The sequence below is a fragment of the Amblyomma maculatum genome, chromosome 5, assembly GCF_055883805.1.
Source record: "Amblyomma maculatum isolate TAMU_Amacu chromosome 5, ASM5588380v1, whole genome shotgun sequence".
In the NCBI taxonomy this organism is placed as follows: domain Eukaryota; kingdom Metazoa; phylum Arthropoda; class Arachnida; order Ixodida; family Ixodidae; genus Amblyomma; species Amblyomma maculatum.
The window spans coordinates 35,451,221-35,468,352 of record NC_139348.1 but is presented as its reverse complement, the minus strand read 5'-3'; the positions used below and the strand labels follow the sequence as shown (position 1 = coordinate 35,468,352).

Here is a 17,132-nt window from a genome sequence, read left to right as displayed (position 1 = left end):
TAAGCAGCAAAAATTCAGGAAACTGCCTCCAATCATTGGTGTCGACAAGTTTTCATGACAGTAGTTAATCCCCTTACACCTGCCAGTGTGTCATTGTAGATGGCTGGCAAGTGCAAAACGATTAACTGCTGTGTCATGACCCATTGGGTGAAAGGCCTTCTCTGCAGAGTATTCGCCACTGTGTTCTTGTGTTGTATCCGATTACAATTTCTCCTCTTCCAACTTCCTGTCCCTCCTAGTTACTGTCGAAATTAATAACGAAGTGTGGAGTTTGTAGTTGAAACTAGATCGTTTCTTGCAGTGATGCTCTGCCTGCCGTGTGCAGGATGATGGCTGTGGGAAGCATCACTGAAGCATCACTGTGGGAAGCATGAAGGTGGTGTGTGCAGAAAGTGGTAGTGAGCTCTCGCATGTTGCCGTTTGCTACCGCTTATTTGTTCTTGAAGTTTTGGACCCAGCAGTCATGTTAGTGCTTCATGCCAGTGGAAGTGTTAGTGCAAACCTGTTGATTGCAGTTCAAAGTTTGCAGTCGTGTCCTCCCCCCCCCCCCCAATTTTATTTCTTTGAAGTTCTTTGCCAGCCGAGATCTTTGCATGAATTGTGTACCAGATTTCCAGGGAAGGAACCTTCAAAACTGAAGTGCCTTAAATAGGCAGTGCAGCTTTTGTTCAGGATTGAATTGCGTATTCACTAGCTTGTGTCTAGAGTAATGCGAGACAATACGGGAGGGTGTTGAGTTTCATACCGGTTTCATTTTGCAGGTCTAAGATCGCAAGCTGTCAGATGCACAGTGTGTGGTAACACATACAGGCTGACATTTGTGTAAAGGAAACCCATTGAGATAAAGGCAGCATTATGAAGGGTGGTCTGATATTTAGAAAATTATGCCTGTGCCCTTTGGCTTCTCACAGTTCTGCTTTGGGGTCAGGGAGCCAGTTCCTAACCAGTACGTAGGTCTCCTCTGGCATCAACACCTGGGCAGGCAAAGAAATCCACGTACACACAAACAACTCATGCGATAGCAGGCCCTCATCTCTGTCAGCTAAAAACTAAGGCGTATACTCATTTGAGCTCCCTGCATTAACTGCATTCATGCACTGCCCTAACTTATGCCTATGTTATAGGTAACATTTTTCCTTATTCCACACCACTTGGGCACGCCCACTTGGCAGTCACCCCTGCTCCACAACACCACTCCAGCAGTAGCCCACTCCCCGACAGCGCAAATGGCTTACATCATCATCATCTTATATACAGTTATGATGTTTTAAAGGCAGCATTCTTTGCTAACAAATGCACCGCCATGCTTTAGGGCCTGCTACTTCGTCTCACAAAGCCCTTAGTATCTTCATCTCTTGAACTAACCAGCCTGCTATTTAGAGCCACACAGAACCAGTAAATTAATATTTTCAGATACAAAAAGCGCTTAAACACTTCTGGCTGCAGCAGTATGGTTTTTCTTCTACTTACGCTGCCTTGCTCCATTTCACATTGCAGGTCGATAACGGCAAGTTGGGGAATACTAAAGGAGCTGCTCAAGGAAGATTGATTCTAAAGAGCTGCTGCAGGCCTTCATATCTCCAACGGTGTGATGCTTGTAGCCGGTAAAGTAGAATGTGCCATGATGTAATGTACACAGAGGGGTATGTCAAACTTAGGAGTATAGCTTGTGTCACAGAGGCATAGATGCCTGATATTTTGAAAGGCTCCATGTGTTACATTGTACCCACACCGCTACATTCGCTTCTTTATTTTTCCCTCGGACTGCCAACGACTGGAACGGCCTTTTGCGAGACCTTGCAGCCATCAACTGTTAGGCCACATTCCTTGACCGCATTACACGTGTGCTTGAATGACGAAAATCTTTGTGGAACTTTTTCTTGTTGAATTGTGATGTACTTGTTCTGTTATTGATTTCTGCGTGTCCCACCCCTTATGTAATACCCTGTGACGAGGGTCTAAGGTAACGAAGTGAAGTAAAGGGTGTGGAATATGGTATGGTTTTGCGAGGGACTTTGCAACCGTTTTATGGTGCAGTCCAAGTTGCATTGTTCTCTTCTAAAACCTCTAGCGAGAGGAAAAATAAAATGCTCGTAATGGAATAAGCTTTTGAGAGACTGTTATTATGGTGCACTATCCATAATTTTTCTTGTGCTGTACTGCTTCCCAGTTTTGCCTTGCTCAGTCATTGTGATTCCGTTGCCCCATTACTCAGTTCTTTGACTTGCTGTTTTGTTGACTTTACTAGCATTTGTTCTATTGTTGCTCTATATCTTTTTGCCTGCAACTTTTTCACAAAAGCAGCAGCAGTAGCCCTTTTATGAGTGCGGCCAGAAGGTACTCGGGCATGGATTTTAACCTGCATTATTTTATCTTCTGTTGACTAAAGTTGTAGTTAGGTGCCAAGGTAGGGAAAACGCAGGTAGGAGGCCAGGCAGTAGGCGACTATGGCATTTGCTCTAGGAATGGCAGGGGGGAGTTACTAGTTGAGTTTGCAGATCGCAATAACTTAAGAATCATGAATACCTTCTTCAGCAAACGGAAGACCCGGAAATAGACATGGAAAAGCCCTAACGGGGAGACTAAAAATGAAATTGACTTCATACTGGGTTGAACCTCCTCTATTATGTAAGATGTAGAGGTAATCGGGAAAGTGCGATACAGTGACCACAGGATGGTGAGGTTCCGAATTAGCCTAAATCTGAAGAAGGAACGCAACAGGTTAGCAAGAGAAAAACCAATATCAACGGATTAGCGGTCAGGGGGAGGGTAGAAGAGTTCAGGATCTCGCTACAGAATAAAATTCAGCTCTAACCGAGGACGGCGACATTATACTATGTTTGCCTTAGGAGGACGTTGATTGTAGTTGGTCAAAAATGGCTTCTTTATGTTATTTATGGGCATTAAATTGCTGTCATTGCCTAACCAGTACCTGTTCGTGTGTGTTTCTAGTTTACACCTCAAGATCTATTCCAAGTGTAGATTTGATGTCGACAGGACAGATTTTACTGCGTGACTTAAGAATGTGTTGTTTTCTAGTAGTTTTTCTATGCTGTCAAGGTGTTAACAAGTTTTTGAGTACCTATGCCTGCATGATTTTGTTGTCCAGGGGGACTTCTCAAATTACGTTCCACTTACTTAAGGAGTGTTTTGCTTTATTCTGAGGCTGCTTTAGCTTCTTGTAGGTTACCCTGGGGCTGCCTGCTATGCTGATAGTACGACCTATTGCCGCCCAAGGCTGTGTGGAACTGTGTCTCAAAGAAATATTGTAGCAGTGCGGTACATATAGGAAGATGTCATGCCAGTGATTTGATTCACTCCAGTCTTGGAAACAGTGTGCCATAGACTGGGAGGTAAACATTTGGGAAAGGTTTCTGGATTGTTGTAACTTGGCTTGCAAAAAAATCGATCGTTTAATAGTTGTCATTTAGCAGCAATTCTTTGAAACCATTCCCTCAGCATGCAGCAAGGAAGTTCAACTAGAAAGGAGCATTGTCTGTGGCAGTTTACTGTTACTGCCACTCACTGGTTCTTGAAAATAGGCAGTTTATACTATAACATATGCTTAAATATAGTGTGCTTTGCAGTGTGCATGTGCCAAACATTATTTCATATCGATCCTTAACATACAATGGCACTATGTATGCTGTTTACTGAACTATCTTTTCCAGCATGACTATGGGGGCATCAAGCATTTGCTTCATTTCGTTCCTTGTTTACAAAAGACATGAGTGAATTTATTACAGAAGTAGAATGATGATTCTGCTGCTTTTGGGCCTGCAAAAGACCGTTGCTGGTTCCCAGTCTGAAAACGAAATGGCATCACTAGGCTGATGTCATCACTATATCTTTGTGTGCTGAACTGCACATGTGATAGTGCAATGTCCTGCACAATGCTTGCGTACAGTGCATGTAAGTGTGCATTGCATATTTTCTGCTAAAGTTCTGATGCTTTCTTTAGCTTTGCAGACTTCGAATGTAAACCCGTGAGGGTGGGCGTGGTTTCGTAAAAAAAAAAAAAACTAGGCTTTAAATTAGTTTCATTCTTTGTTAGTTTTTCTCAGTAGTCGTACGACGGCAACCTAATTGCTGCTCCCAGCTGAGTGCTTGCTTCAAAATGGATGGAAAGGTTTTAATCGAGAATGTGTAAACCTAAATGCTGACCTATTGAATCTGGCATTGCTGTTGCGCAGCATCTCCTTGCACATTCATAATCTTATGACCATAACACTTAGAGCTCTGACATGAGCTTGCGCATATTAAAAATACTCTGGCTTTCAGACGCTGGCTTGGGTACAGCATACTGCCAGTATGGCGTGCCTCCTGAAGGAGATTGGCATGGTGAAAAGCAGTTTGTGAACTTGCGTGCGATGAAGACAGAGACCAACGGGGGACACGATGCAGGTTCAGTCAAGAAGTTACACCAGTGCAGCCACTGCAGCAAGAGCTTCCCGAGTAGGCGCCACCTGGTGAGGCACTTCCGTTCCCACATGGCTGTCCGTGCACACCGCTGTGATTACTGCGGGAGCAGTTTCACAGAGAGGAACACCCTGGTGGCACACATCCGCACGCACACGGGCGAGCGCCCCTTTCGTTGCGACTATTGCGGCAGCAGTTTCACGCAAAGGGCCAACCTGTCAGCGCACCTCCGCACGCACACGGGAGAGAAGCCTTTCCAGTGCCAGCTCTGCCCCAAGGCCTTTGCGCAGAAAGCACACCTGGTGAGGCACGTGCATGGACACAAGGGTGAAAAGCCATTCAAATGCCAGCTGTGTCCAAAGTCATTCCTGGAGAGGCGTGATTTGGTATGCCATGAAATTAAAAAACATGAAAGGAGAAATGCAGATACTATATGACATTCTTGTACTTTCCGCCAGTTCTAGATGTTGCTAGCTAGCCTGAGTAATTAATTTATCTAAGCTTTGTTATATGATAATGAGCTTTTAGTTAAAAAAGGAATTAAGAAATGTTTATCCTGTATATGCTCTAAAGGTACACTAGCACAGAACCTTAAAGGGACACTAACAGCAAACAACTTCATGAAATTTTTGTTGATAAAAATTGATTATTCAGCTCTTTCAGGGTATGCGTCAACGTTTCCCCAAGAGCTAAATGCCCATTTATGGCTTAAAAAGATTGAATTAAAAATTTTCTTGCCTTTTGAGTCAAGCTCTGGACACTGAGGAGAACCAGTTGCTGCCATTTTCAGTCTCAGATAGGCAGTTTACTTTCAAAATCATCTCCTGGTGGTGGTGGTATTACCTGTATTCCACTTTTTGTTAGTTTTTAGCTTACGCAGAGCTCCATTTTTAGTGAGAGTGGTATTTTTAATGCCACAGTCAGGCCAGGCCAAAATCAGTTTCTCTTTGGTGTTCCTTTATGTGCTGTCCTTTCTGTGAAAAACAGGCCCGAAACTGTGGATAAAACTTATTTTAGCATGTGTTGACAGCACTACTTCCTTTGGGAGCAAGGGTTTATCAATGTTTGCCCATTCAATAGTTATGAGCATACGAGCACAGCAAAAAAAGGAAGGGTGATCAGGGGCCACTATTTTTTAAATTGTCATACGATAAGATTATCAGTGCTGGTTTCTGATTTATGTACTAACGTCACTGCAGCTATATTCTTTTTTTTTTTTTTTTTGCATTATACTGCAGGAGAGGCCTGCACCTCCAAATGTGAAGTGTGATATGGCATTCAAATAAAATATCTTATTTCACGACTCTGTGCATTGCAATTTGTACATCACTCTGGGTTACAACAGAGTTTGTGCTTGGTGAACGTTCAGGTGGAAATGGTGCCTATAAAGGTGGAACATAGGCAGGTGTTGTGTTATCTCCTGTTCCATTTTTCACCTTTCGTTCTCTTGTTTGGTGCTGTTTCTACCAGAATGTTCAAATCGTTCTCTTGCCGTTGCACATTAAAGGCATGGTGTTCAATTACCCGGCAAAGTTTTTAACGTGATCATCAGAAGTGTAGCATTTCATTTTACACCAAGTCATTTGCATATCACTCCAACAAGATCACCTTAAGTATCTGCAGCTAGAGAAGTTACAATGCCCATTAGCAGGGTGTCGAACCGGAACCGAATCGAAAACGAACCCGAATTTTTGCCCGGAACCAGAACCGAACCGAACCCAACCCAAACTGGAACAAATCGGAGGAATCGTTCTGAACTGGTTCACTGTACTATTTCGACCTACTTTTGCTGCCAATTTACCTTCATTACTTTTTCTTTTATCGCTGCTTGTAAAGCACTCTCCTTGCTTATTTCTAACGCACCACTGCACATCGCAAATACCACAGCTATAATGAAAAACACTGCCTTACAAAAACATTGCAAGAACAAAGGAAAATGTATTGCCACATGCATGCATTATTCTCTGGTATCGGGGTATTGTTTCATCCCGAACAAGGGTGGCCGCTGCACTGCTCAATGAGAATGTTGCCCTATTCAAGGGCCTTCCTAGGCAGTTAAATAATTGCAGATAATCTGTAAGTTGAGTAACATATTTAGATAAATAAATATATCCTCATGTACAACTCAAAACAAAATGATAAATCTGTTCAAAATATCACGCAAATAATTTTATTTTCCTATCGTTCGACGACGACGACGCAATGAGTCAAATATGGCATGTGCACGGCAGCCGTATGCGATGCGACAGCAAACGCAATTTGGTTGACCGAAACTTCAGAATGATCGATAAGCCAACGCTGATGGTGGGAAGGCCGCCTTGGACAGCAAATTAGCGCTCTGCTCTTGAGTTGTATCTGAACTTAGTACAAAGATGAATTCACAAGTCGATTTCAAATTATGCCTTTCTTTTGTCCCTAGCGATGACTGTTCGGTTTCAAATTATGTCTTATCTTCCTTTTGTCCTTAGCGATGACTGTTTTATTTCCTTTGGCATGTTAGACTATATGACTGTTTTATTTCCTTTGGCATGTTAGACTATGCCAGGAATGAAGCTCCGATATTCGAATGTGAAGACTGGGTGGAGCAAGGGAAATTACCGGCAGGAGTATTAATTCACAAGGTCTATTTGGTGTGCTGTCGTTTCGACCTGTGAAACTATGGTGTCGGAAAAAAAGAATGCGTTTCATTGCATTAGTTACCTTCACTGGTGTGAATACCTAAGACTGGCTAGAAAATGGCACTGAAAGCTGGAAGTGCACTACTGAGAGAAAACATACTAAACTGCGTGGTCTGCAGGTTTCGCGTTGATGAGGGAGTTCGGGACAAAAACCTTGAAAAGCAGGGAAAGGGACAAGGTTAAGTGGACCGAAGGAGCCTTCAACTAGACCCTAAGGAATTAAAAAAAAGTAGAGGGAATGGCAGTAATTTTGCATCCGCTGAACTGCAGCGTGAGGCCATCGATATCACATTACGTTCACCAGTGAGGAAACGTGCAGAGAAAAACAAAACGGCAACAGAATCTGCCCCTAAGAGATTACAAGCTCAGCTTGAAGCGTTTCTTATGGAAAGAGAAGAAGACATTGCCTGCAAGGTATCAAAGACAGCTGCAGTTCTCTCAAAATTGAACTACAGAGCCTGCTCTACGCATTTGAAGAGGTGCCCAGAATAAGCAAAGACTTGAGTGTTTTGAAATTTTGGGAGGAAAAGTTGCGGCGCCCAGAACTGTATTCACTAGCTACAGTAGCGCTTGCTGTGCATTATACATAAGTCAGCGTCGAGAGAGCATTTTTGAACTAAAGTACATCCTCTCTAGTCATCGAACCCGGATGACACCAACAACTCTCTTCCTTCAGTCTTTTATGCCGGCAAATAAAAAAGCTGGCAGCATTCATTGAGCACATATAATATTTGCGAGCAGCCATGATGTATGGTAATGCTTATTGTAAATTATGCGAATAAACATGCCAGTCTAAAAGCCTCGATGTTCTAGAAGACATTATATAGCCCGCCTATGCAGGTAACCATGACGCGCAACAAGGTGGTGAACGAATCACGTCGCGTCTAGTGGAGTGAGAGAATTAATCCGGTTCTACGGCAAATGCGATAATGACTCCAACTCCAATACGTGGTGGAGGGGACTTTTGTCAGCGTCTTTCAGGCCACAACACACGGGTGCCTTTGACCTTATATGGAAACGCGAAATGCAAAGGGGCCCGCATGCTAGGCGATGTATTATATAGTCACACATGATATATACATAGTTAATCTTGGTGTGTGCTTGGTTCGACCTTGATCTGATTTCAAAGTCCTTTTTTCGCAGCCGGACGAAACATTTTTGTACTTGTAGTAGTAGAGGTTTCGCTCTAAACTAAAATTCATGTGAAATATTTTGTACCTGAAAAGCGCAGCAAGAAACATTATTTTCTTTTACCTCGTGACAGCTTTAGTTGGTTACGTGCCAATGAAAATAATCATTATTTTTCTTCCATAATAATAATAATTGGTTCACAGGAAGGGAAAGGCACAGTATCTGTCACACTTGCTCTGTGGACACCTGAACCACATCATAAGGGAAGGGAGGAAGATGGGAGTGAAAATTTATAGAGAGAAAGAGGAGCTGTAGTGGAGGGCTGCAAAGTAATTTCGACCACCTGGGGATCTTTAACATGCGCTAACATCGCACAGCACACGGATGCCACTTCGTTTCGCCTCCATCAAAACGCAGCCGCCGGGGTCAGGTTCGAACCCGGGAACTCCGGCACAGTAGTCAGGCGTCACCACCCCGGCGGGGCATCCTACTCTAATTCTCGGTCACTCATTATAAACATTTTGTGACGTCTGTAAAACCGATTAGAGCTCGTCACATCTGACAACCAAAAATAGGACTACTACTATATGAATTTTTAGCGTTTATTAAGGCGAAAGCCTTTAATGCCTCATCGTTGTCGGCAGAGGGTGTTACACTTTCGAGGGAGATAGTTAAAAATAAATAAATAAACCATGTCTCCACCAAGAATCGAACCTCCACTCCTTGGATCCCTAACCGAGCGCTTTGCAAACTGCGCCATGCTTCGGATCGTGAAACGTTAATCATAATTGCCCTTGTCTACCGTTAGGATAGCGGGATTCCGCGAGTGACATACTGCGCTTTTGATTTCTTGTAAACGAATTATATAACGCCGGTGAACTTTGATGCGTCAGTGGAATGCTGGTTGTGTTCTACAAGGTGTGCGCGACGTAGTCGGAACTGGTCATGTCATCACCAGGGCCCATATTCCGAGTTTGCGTCGTTATCGAAAGTGTCGCTATCTCATCGACCTCAAGTCATCTGATTGATGGAAACGCCGGAACATGATGTTGCCACCTTTTCCGTTTCCGTAGTGGCAACATACGGTTCCGGTGTTCCGACCAATCAGATGACTTGAGGTCGATGAGATAGCTACACTTCGATAACGACGCTAACTCTGAATACGGACCCAGGTAATTCATGCATAGACGAAGCTGCCCCCTCCGGGCGTCCGATCCAGGCATCCGTGTGGCGCCTTTCATTTGGCGTTTCCTCGAACGCCGCACTACACAGCAAACAGAAGCAGACCAAGATGTCTAGGAGGTGTTAGTACAGCAGGCATCAGCGGCATTTCAAATTGATTTACAGGATAAAAAAGGCGCTGTATCTGTCACAGTTCTCCGCGGACACATGTACCACACCGTAAAGGAAGGGAGAAAGGTGGGAGTGAAAGAAAAGAGAGAGAGATAGAGGTGCCATAGTCGAGGGCTACGATCTACCGCGCTATAATGGCTTTCGCCTTATCGCACTTTACTGGTCCAAAGTGCCCTCACGCACAACAATAACTCCCTTGAACATGCAAAATAACTGCTTTAAATATTCTTTTTTTTTTTCCCGAGAACAATTACCGAGTGGAATAAACTTGAGACTGTTACCCAGAATAGTGTAGTAATGATTGAAAAGTGCCTGCAAATGTTATGAATTTTATGAATTTGAGTGGTGTTTATATGCTTGTATTTCGATTTTCCCCCCCCCCCCCTGCTATGATCTGTACTGGATCGCAATATCTATAAACAAAAAAATAAAAAATATATACTGAAACAGGAAAAACAACCCAGTGTTAAAAAAGTGCAGTAAAAAATACGCGTTTTCTTTTCTTCTGAACCCGTTTGAACCGGTTCGAACAGGAACGGAATGCGTCTCCGGAGCCGAAACCGAAAAAATTCCGATTCAACACCCTGCCTATTACTACACACGTGCGGTTGTGGATGCTGGTGCAGCAACTGACCACAGCATATGCAGTTGCAGCTATGAAAGTTTGTTCATGTACCTGGACAACCTTTACTTTGCACTAGCAAATGTATGCTTTCTGTGAGAGCTGGCCTCTCACCAACTCTTATAACATGAGAGGGGCCTTGTCAAAGGTATATTTATCTTCAGACGTCCCTCACAAACATTTAGTCTCATTCATGAGGCTGCCTATATGTGGGCTGGAAGTGGTTGGGAGGTCCGGAACAGTGGGACTGCTAAATTCATTTGTTCGTGGACAGCTCCCCAGTTTGGCAGGCTGTCCAATGGATGACACTAGCAGTTTGAAATGACTACCATTACTGGTGGTGCGCTGGTAGAAATGGCCAAAAATGGAGCAAATGAGAATACAACTTTGATCAGCTTTTTCATGTTTTTGCAGCAGGAGCCTGACAGCACTCGGAAGTAATGTAAAAATTGCAAAAGTGCTTTAGCTAACTTCTGCCAAAATTTAAAAACTGACTGCATGCTGGATGAAGATTTCAATGGTGCATTGCAGTAGGCAATCGTCTCTCTTATGTTTGCATGTTTTTTGTAATTGCTTATCTGCCAACTTTTTACATCCTAACTCAAGCGCAGAAGTTGTGTGCAAATTTGGCATGAGTATTGAGAAATGCTTATTTCCATTTTCATCAGTTTAGCTTCAGTACAGTATCTTTAAGGCAGGGCAAAATTTCAGAAGTAAAACTGAAGTTTTGCTTCACAATGGACATAGCCTTTGGTTCCTACAGTGCTAAGTAACGGAGTATTTCGAAGTGTTTTCAGTAAAACAATTCTAGAGGTAAGGTGGAATGGGACAAAAATTAATGGGAAAAAATTTGAGCATTTCTGTCAGTTAAGTCACTATTACTTTTTTTTAAATATATATTGTGGATGTCGCATACTCTCGTATTAATACGGCTGTAACAGGTTGTTCATCTGCACCAGGTAGATAAGAATAAAAACTGCCACTCCCTTTGGCTCTCCCCCATGTTTTAATGAGCGCCGTCTACCTAGGTCACAGTGCAGTGCTGTTGGCTTTTAGCAGCACACCTTGAGTGTGGTACGAAACCTGCAGATAGATAGCTCTGAGATAGCTCTGAAATCACATTGTTTCAGTTAAGTGTTTCTTTTTTAATTTATCTTGAACAACAACTTATCATACTAATAATAAGCTAAGGATGAGGAAAGTATTATCTTTTCAGATAGACTAGATTTAAAGTGGATATTGAGTGTTGACCAGTAGCTTCCCCTGTTGTGGCCTCCTCTGTTTTGAAAGCGAGTGGAAACGCAGTTAATGGAATTTCTTGCCATCATATTTAGCTCACTCATCCAGTTGGCATAGCATTTGGCTCATCACAAACAGAAGAGCAAACTGGGAAGCAACATCTCGGGACATAGCGCTTCTCGAAACTTTATTGAAGTGCCAAATCGTTATTTTCACACGGCAGTAAAAGCCTGGGATGTAGGTAGCAAAGTTTTCAAAATGGCCTGCAGCAAAATGTAAGGCTTGGGACCAGTACGATTTATAGAGGAGCTTTAAAGCCAAGAAGCAGCAACTGCACAACTCAAAGGCCAAAGCTCATGCATAATTAATTTTATTTTCCCCTATGCTGCATTCATAAGTACAAGAGCCTCAAAGCAGCCTCTCTTCCTGTGAGCGATGCTCCTTATTTAAATTCTGGAACAGGCTGGTAAAAAATGGGCGGCGCTTTTCCGGTGCTTGGCCTAGCCTGTGCAGGAAATGTGAAAATCCGCATGAGAATAGAACACAGTGGGTGTCATCGGTAGGCAGGGTTCTCTCTCTCTCTCTCCCCCCTATATGTCCTCTCAAAGTTTTCTGGGGAGAACCCTGTCGCTATGTTTCGAAGCTTGTGGACCAACAAGACATATCTGGGCTAGATGGTACATAGCTTTCGAGGGGTAATAAGTGTACTGGAAAACACATGGAAGGGAAACAAAAATGATGGGATAAGCGCTTGTCCTGTCATTTTCTTCCTTCTGTGCGTGTTTCCCAGTGCGCTTGTTTTTCCTCTTCTATAACAATAAAACGTGCATGATGACAGCACTGGATGCAAACACAGTATTGACTGAAGGGGGCATTCACATATTTCCCTTTTATCAGAAAAGGAGTCTGCAAAATGTAGGCAGACGCATACGTGATGGTCCCACGCTCTGGGAACCATCACACCTGAAACTGCCGAGGTGTCGGCTGTGGCACCCCGTCAACATTGGTGTTGGTCTGAAGTCGACAGCCCGTACAACCACAGCTTCCAGAGGAGAATGCTTTGGGATGCAGGACATTGTCGCAGACCGTTCGTCAACACTGCTTGCAACAAAAGTAGTTGTGTAGGCTGTGCTTTGCGGAATGCACAAAGAAGACATCACACAGCCTCTTCAAATGACTTCCACTTGATGTGCAGTCAGCAAAGACGAAGGCGAATGGTCTTGTGAAGACTAAAACCAATTTCTTTTTTCTGTGCTGACCCCTCATTCCGTCAGAAACACAGTATTAATGTGCAAACATCCAAAGTTTTTAATATGAGTTAAATACAAACACGAAGAAAAATGCCTGAGTATCTTTGTGTATGGAAAAAATTTCAGAAAAAGATTAGGCAAATGTTTATATCCATAATAATAATAATAAATAACTTTCTTTTTCAAATACTATTGTATTTGTATTGCTTTCGCTATCACACAATGTGCACAGAAGTGTACTCTTTGGTTCAGTCTACATGGTGATGTTGGCTAGTATGCAACTTGTAAGTAGCCAGCACTTGGTGCTGTTATAATAACATGAGGTAGTACTGGTTAGTAACCTAATTAACTCAGACTTCAAGGAACTGATTGAAATGCCCTAGTTATTCAAAAGTCAAGGTATTAAATCCCCCCACCCCAACGCTGTCGCGTGCATCAAGAAAAAGACGCGCCAGCGCTAACAGCTTCTATTTGTGGCTCGCCTTGTGAATCCTCGTTCGTTTACGTGAACTTTGCTACTCAATCACGAATTCCTTAATTTGAGCCTTTATTTTCCCAAACATATTCATTAGCATATTAGCCGTAAGCTGCTATCACATATAGTGAAGGACCACTCGGGGTAAATTAAAGCCCCACTTCCACCACGGCATAGCTTGCGTGTAGGACTTTGAATCCAAAGGCCCCGTTTAATTTCCATCTCCTGCCAAATAGACCGTGTCAGGTGGTCTCATGATGTCACACAGCCTGCCGACCAATCAATTCCTAGCCATGTCACATGCCAAAGACATGCTCGTCATTTTTCACTCACAATGCTGCTTTTTTTTCAGCAGGATGGGGCTCCTAACGCTGTTTTAACATCCCAAAGCGACACATAGACTGTGAGATGCCTTAATGAGAGAAGAGGGGAGTGAGGGGGGGGGGGGGGGGGGGGGATTGCATTAATTTAGACTATTTGGTGTTAATTCCTGCAAGCCAACATCACACAGTACATTTATGTATTTTGCCTCCATTGAAATGTGGTCACCGCAGCGAGGATCGAACACTCAAGATCTAGAATTAACCAATTAACCAACAATTACACGGCCAATATAGTCTTCTATTATAGCATTCTGGGAGGCTATCTGAGAGACGGGCTAGTAAGCGCACACACGAGAGTTAATTAATCAAATAACAAGGTTAATGCATGCATACAAATGGGCCCCTTTTACCTAGATTCATCTCAATGCTACATGTCCTACCACTCAATTAAGTGTAAGGTAGATGCATGCGTGAAATCCTGCCCTCGGGGCACTATCACACCTCGCACTGTCAAGGCAGTGTCACGTTTCACCCTCGGCACTGGGTGTTGGTCTACAGCCGGCCACACGTGGAAGCACACATTGCGCATCGGAAAACTGTCTCAGAAATGATAAAAAAAAGTAGACATCAAGCTGTGTGTTGGAAATTTGCATTCAGATTGAACAATCAGATTTATATTTTTTTTAGCACAAAAAGAGCATGGGTGAGCAAGAAGATAGGACAAGCACTCGTCGTGATCTTTTTGTGCTGTTTTACGAGCATGCCATATGAACTAGCTCAACTTTTCATGTCACTGAAAGTATGCGACTTAGGAAGAGACATGCAGTGACAAACACTGAAAGTATAACTTCTTCCTGGGCAAGTTGGTGCATATTGAGCATTGTAAAGTTAGAGTGCAAAAAACAACCACACACAGACAGACTAACAGAAGAGCACTTGTGCTGTGTCGTCAGTCTGTGTGTGGTTGTTTTTTGCGCTCTAACTTTACAAACACTGAAAGACTGAATGAGCACGAGCAAAATGCTAGAAGGTGCGGCCTCAGCAAGTTCACTTCCACACAGATGCACCTTATTAACACTGCTAGTTACGAAGGCAACTTCGTACCAGAAGGTGCCTTGCCCTAGAGTCACAACCCATCGTCATCCATCCAGCACTCCCCAGTACTAATGGGGACATGAGGGAGCTTTTTTGAGGTGACATACTTGGCACAGGTGAAACCAGAGACCTCCTTCCATACTTTTTCAAGCACTTCACAGAGGCCTAGAACCCTTCTGCCATATACGGCCACACTCCATGAGCAAGAGGATGAACTAGTTCACGGCACAATCTGGTAATACGTTCAGGTATCTTAAGAGTAATATGGCACAAGAAGATAAGGTCAGATACGCAATAGAGTGGAGCTGTAGGAAAACAGTGAAAACATAAGCACTGACTTCTCTGCCATCACAGAATGAAATGTTTGGTTGCAGGCTGGTGTAAAATAACCGAAGCCCTGCTTACTTCCAAAACGTACACTGCAATATACTGCCAGCTAGACCTAACACTGGAAAGTCCGTGCTATCTGAGATGATGTGGAAGGCTAGGTGTGTGGAGCTTGACCAATCTTGAATGGAGCTGCAATATCAATGTCTGCCTATGGCTCACAAAGGTGCTCAAGACAGCTAGCTGCCTGGGTGCAAAAGGGCGATGGAGAGCCTAACCGTGGCACGGAATGAGAATATGTGCCCTGGGCAGAGGTGAAGTTGACACAAGTGTCCCATAATTCCACAACCTGGTGCTGGTGCTTTCTTGAACTTTAGACTAACGTGCCTGAGCTAAAATAAAAACATAGGAGGTAGACCCCGGCTTTTACAGGAGGCTGTGAGGGCAAGCGAACAGGTTCTTGATCTATTGATTCTAGCCCCTTGCCCTGCAGCAGATCGTGATATTCAGAATGGCGGGAGACCGATTCCTTGTCCGGGACGACAGTGGTCAGGTCGTCTGCGTCAGTGGGCGTGGGAGTTTGCGAAGAGCCTGACAACAACGGATATCTACTGATTCTGCTATCCCAAAAAAAAGCCTATGCAAAAGAGGTTTGCATGCAATCATCACACAGAGGGCAGGTGACACAAGACATCCCTTCTGAACTTCACGGTCCACAGCGGAGGCTACTGAGGTGCAAACTAACAAGCTAATCGAGGAAACTAGCTGCGAATGTAGAGTCCTGACCTAGTGCTGGAAGTCAGGGCCTATACCAGTTTCACCCAGGAGTATGAAAAGCCGACATGAGAAGCCTTTTGGTGATCAAAAGAGCACAGTATGAAAGGGAAGTGAACCAAAAACAAAAGGCCCCTTAAAAGCATCGAGCTGATCAACCAGGACAAAACAAGCTTGATATGGATGCACAATCTCTGAAAGGAACAAGGTAAGTCACATGGAGAGACCCTTGGCTATGAGTATGCCATCAATGTTCAGAAGTGTGACAAGACGTCAGGCTCAGAGGTCAGTGCGTCTCGACCCATTCTTGCAAAGGGAAGCGATAAGCCCTTGCATGTGAGTTAGCATAGTGGAGGTCAACCTGCACTTGATCATCAAATGCCAAAGGGAAGGGGAGTGCATGCTGGAAGCAAATGTCTGAGAAATGTAAAAGTGGTATAGCCTAATGGTCCCAGTCATCCCTGCCTTGGATGAAGCACCCTCCAGGCATAGACCATCTAGCTCCTCCACAAGTTCCTTGGTTCAGTCCCGCTCTTTCGGCATGCCCCTATAAGAGGTGTGATCTGCCTTATCTAGGACATAGCTGAAATTTCTTACCAGAATAACCTTGGGTGGAACTACCAGCTGGGAGTCAAGGTGCATGATAAATGCACCTTGATTAGGTCCTTGCTAGTAAACTCCTGTCATCAGCATCTTTAGAGTGGCGAAAGACCAAGATTCGCAACTGCTGCATTAAAATAGTGGTACCCTGCGAAGGCCCCATAACTCAAGAGGAACCTGGTACCAAATGTCCTGCCTTGATATGACACACTGGAGGCATTTAAAACGGGCAAGCTGAACAATCTCGGCCTCCTTTGGGACTAGGCGAGAAGCCACAGTAATTAAAACTAGCTATAGTAGGCGAAGCCATTGCAAAGAGATGAGATATATGGTGAAACAAGAAAAAGAAAGGCTCTGCTGGAAGCGAAACAGGTCAAGATAGTCAAGATACCTAGAAGGAGAAAAAAAAAAAGCAACCTGGCAAGACCCTAGCCTCGCGGTCGGGGGACTCCTCGCTTGCGGTGTCGGCGAGGTAGAGCTGTAGGCTACCACATTTTCTGCAACAGCACTCAACACAGATATAACGCCTCGATTTAATTGAGCTATGCGCCTGCATAGTTCAGACAGCGTTTCTGACTGCATCCAAGGGTCTCGCGTTCGCCACCCGAGCACCGAAACGGTGCTCCATATGTGCGCAGACATGCGGAGCTGCGTTCCCGCTATATGTAAGTGACCATATCAGTCTTGATTTAAAGAAAAACCTGGCACACATTGTACCTGACCAGAACGAATCTTACCGAAAGCGTGTCCGCGTGCTTCCTATGCGTTGCCGCCAAAATCCCTTCCTTCCATGCTTCCTTCCTTCAACGTCGGTAGCCACCATAATAACGTCGGATAACGTCGGAT

At 44.0% G+C, this 17,132-nt stretch overlaps 1 protein-coding gene across 1 annotated transcript in view; it reads right to left on the bottom strand.

The window, feature by feature from the left end:
- The window catches only part of LOC146188008 (cytosolic endo-beta-N-acetylglucosaminidase-like), a 67,816-nt gene extending 50,697 nt beyond the window's left edge, over positions 1–17,119 (bottom strand). Inside the window, exon 1 of the mRNA XM_084603589.1 lies at positions 17,024–17,119. Coding sequence (XP_084459715.1) covers positions 17,024–17,109 — 86 coding nt within the window. The 5' untranslated portion in view covers positions 17,110–17,119. The remainder of the gene's footprint in view (positions 1–17,023) is intronic.
- Between the last annotated feature and the right edge of the window lie 13 nt (positions 17,120–17,132).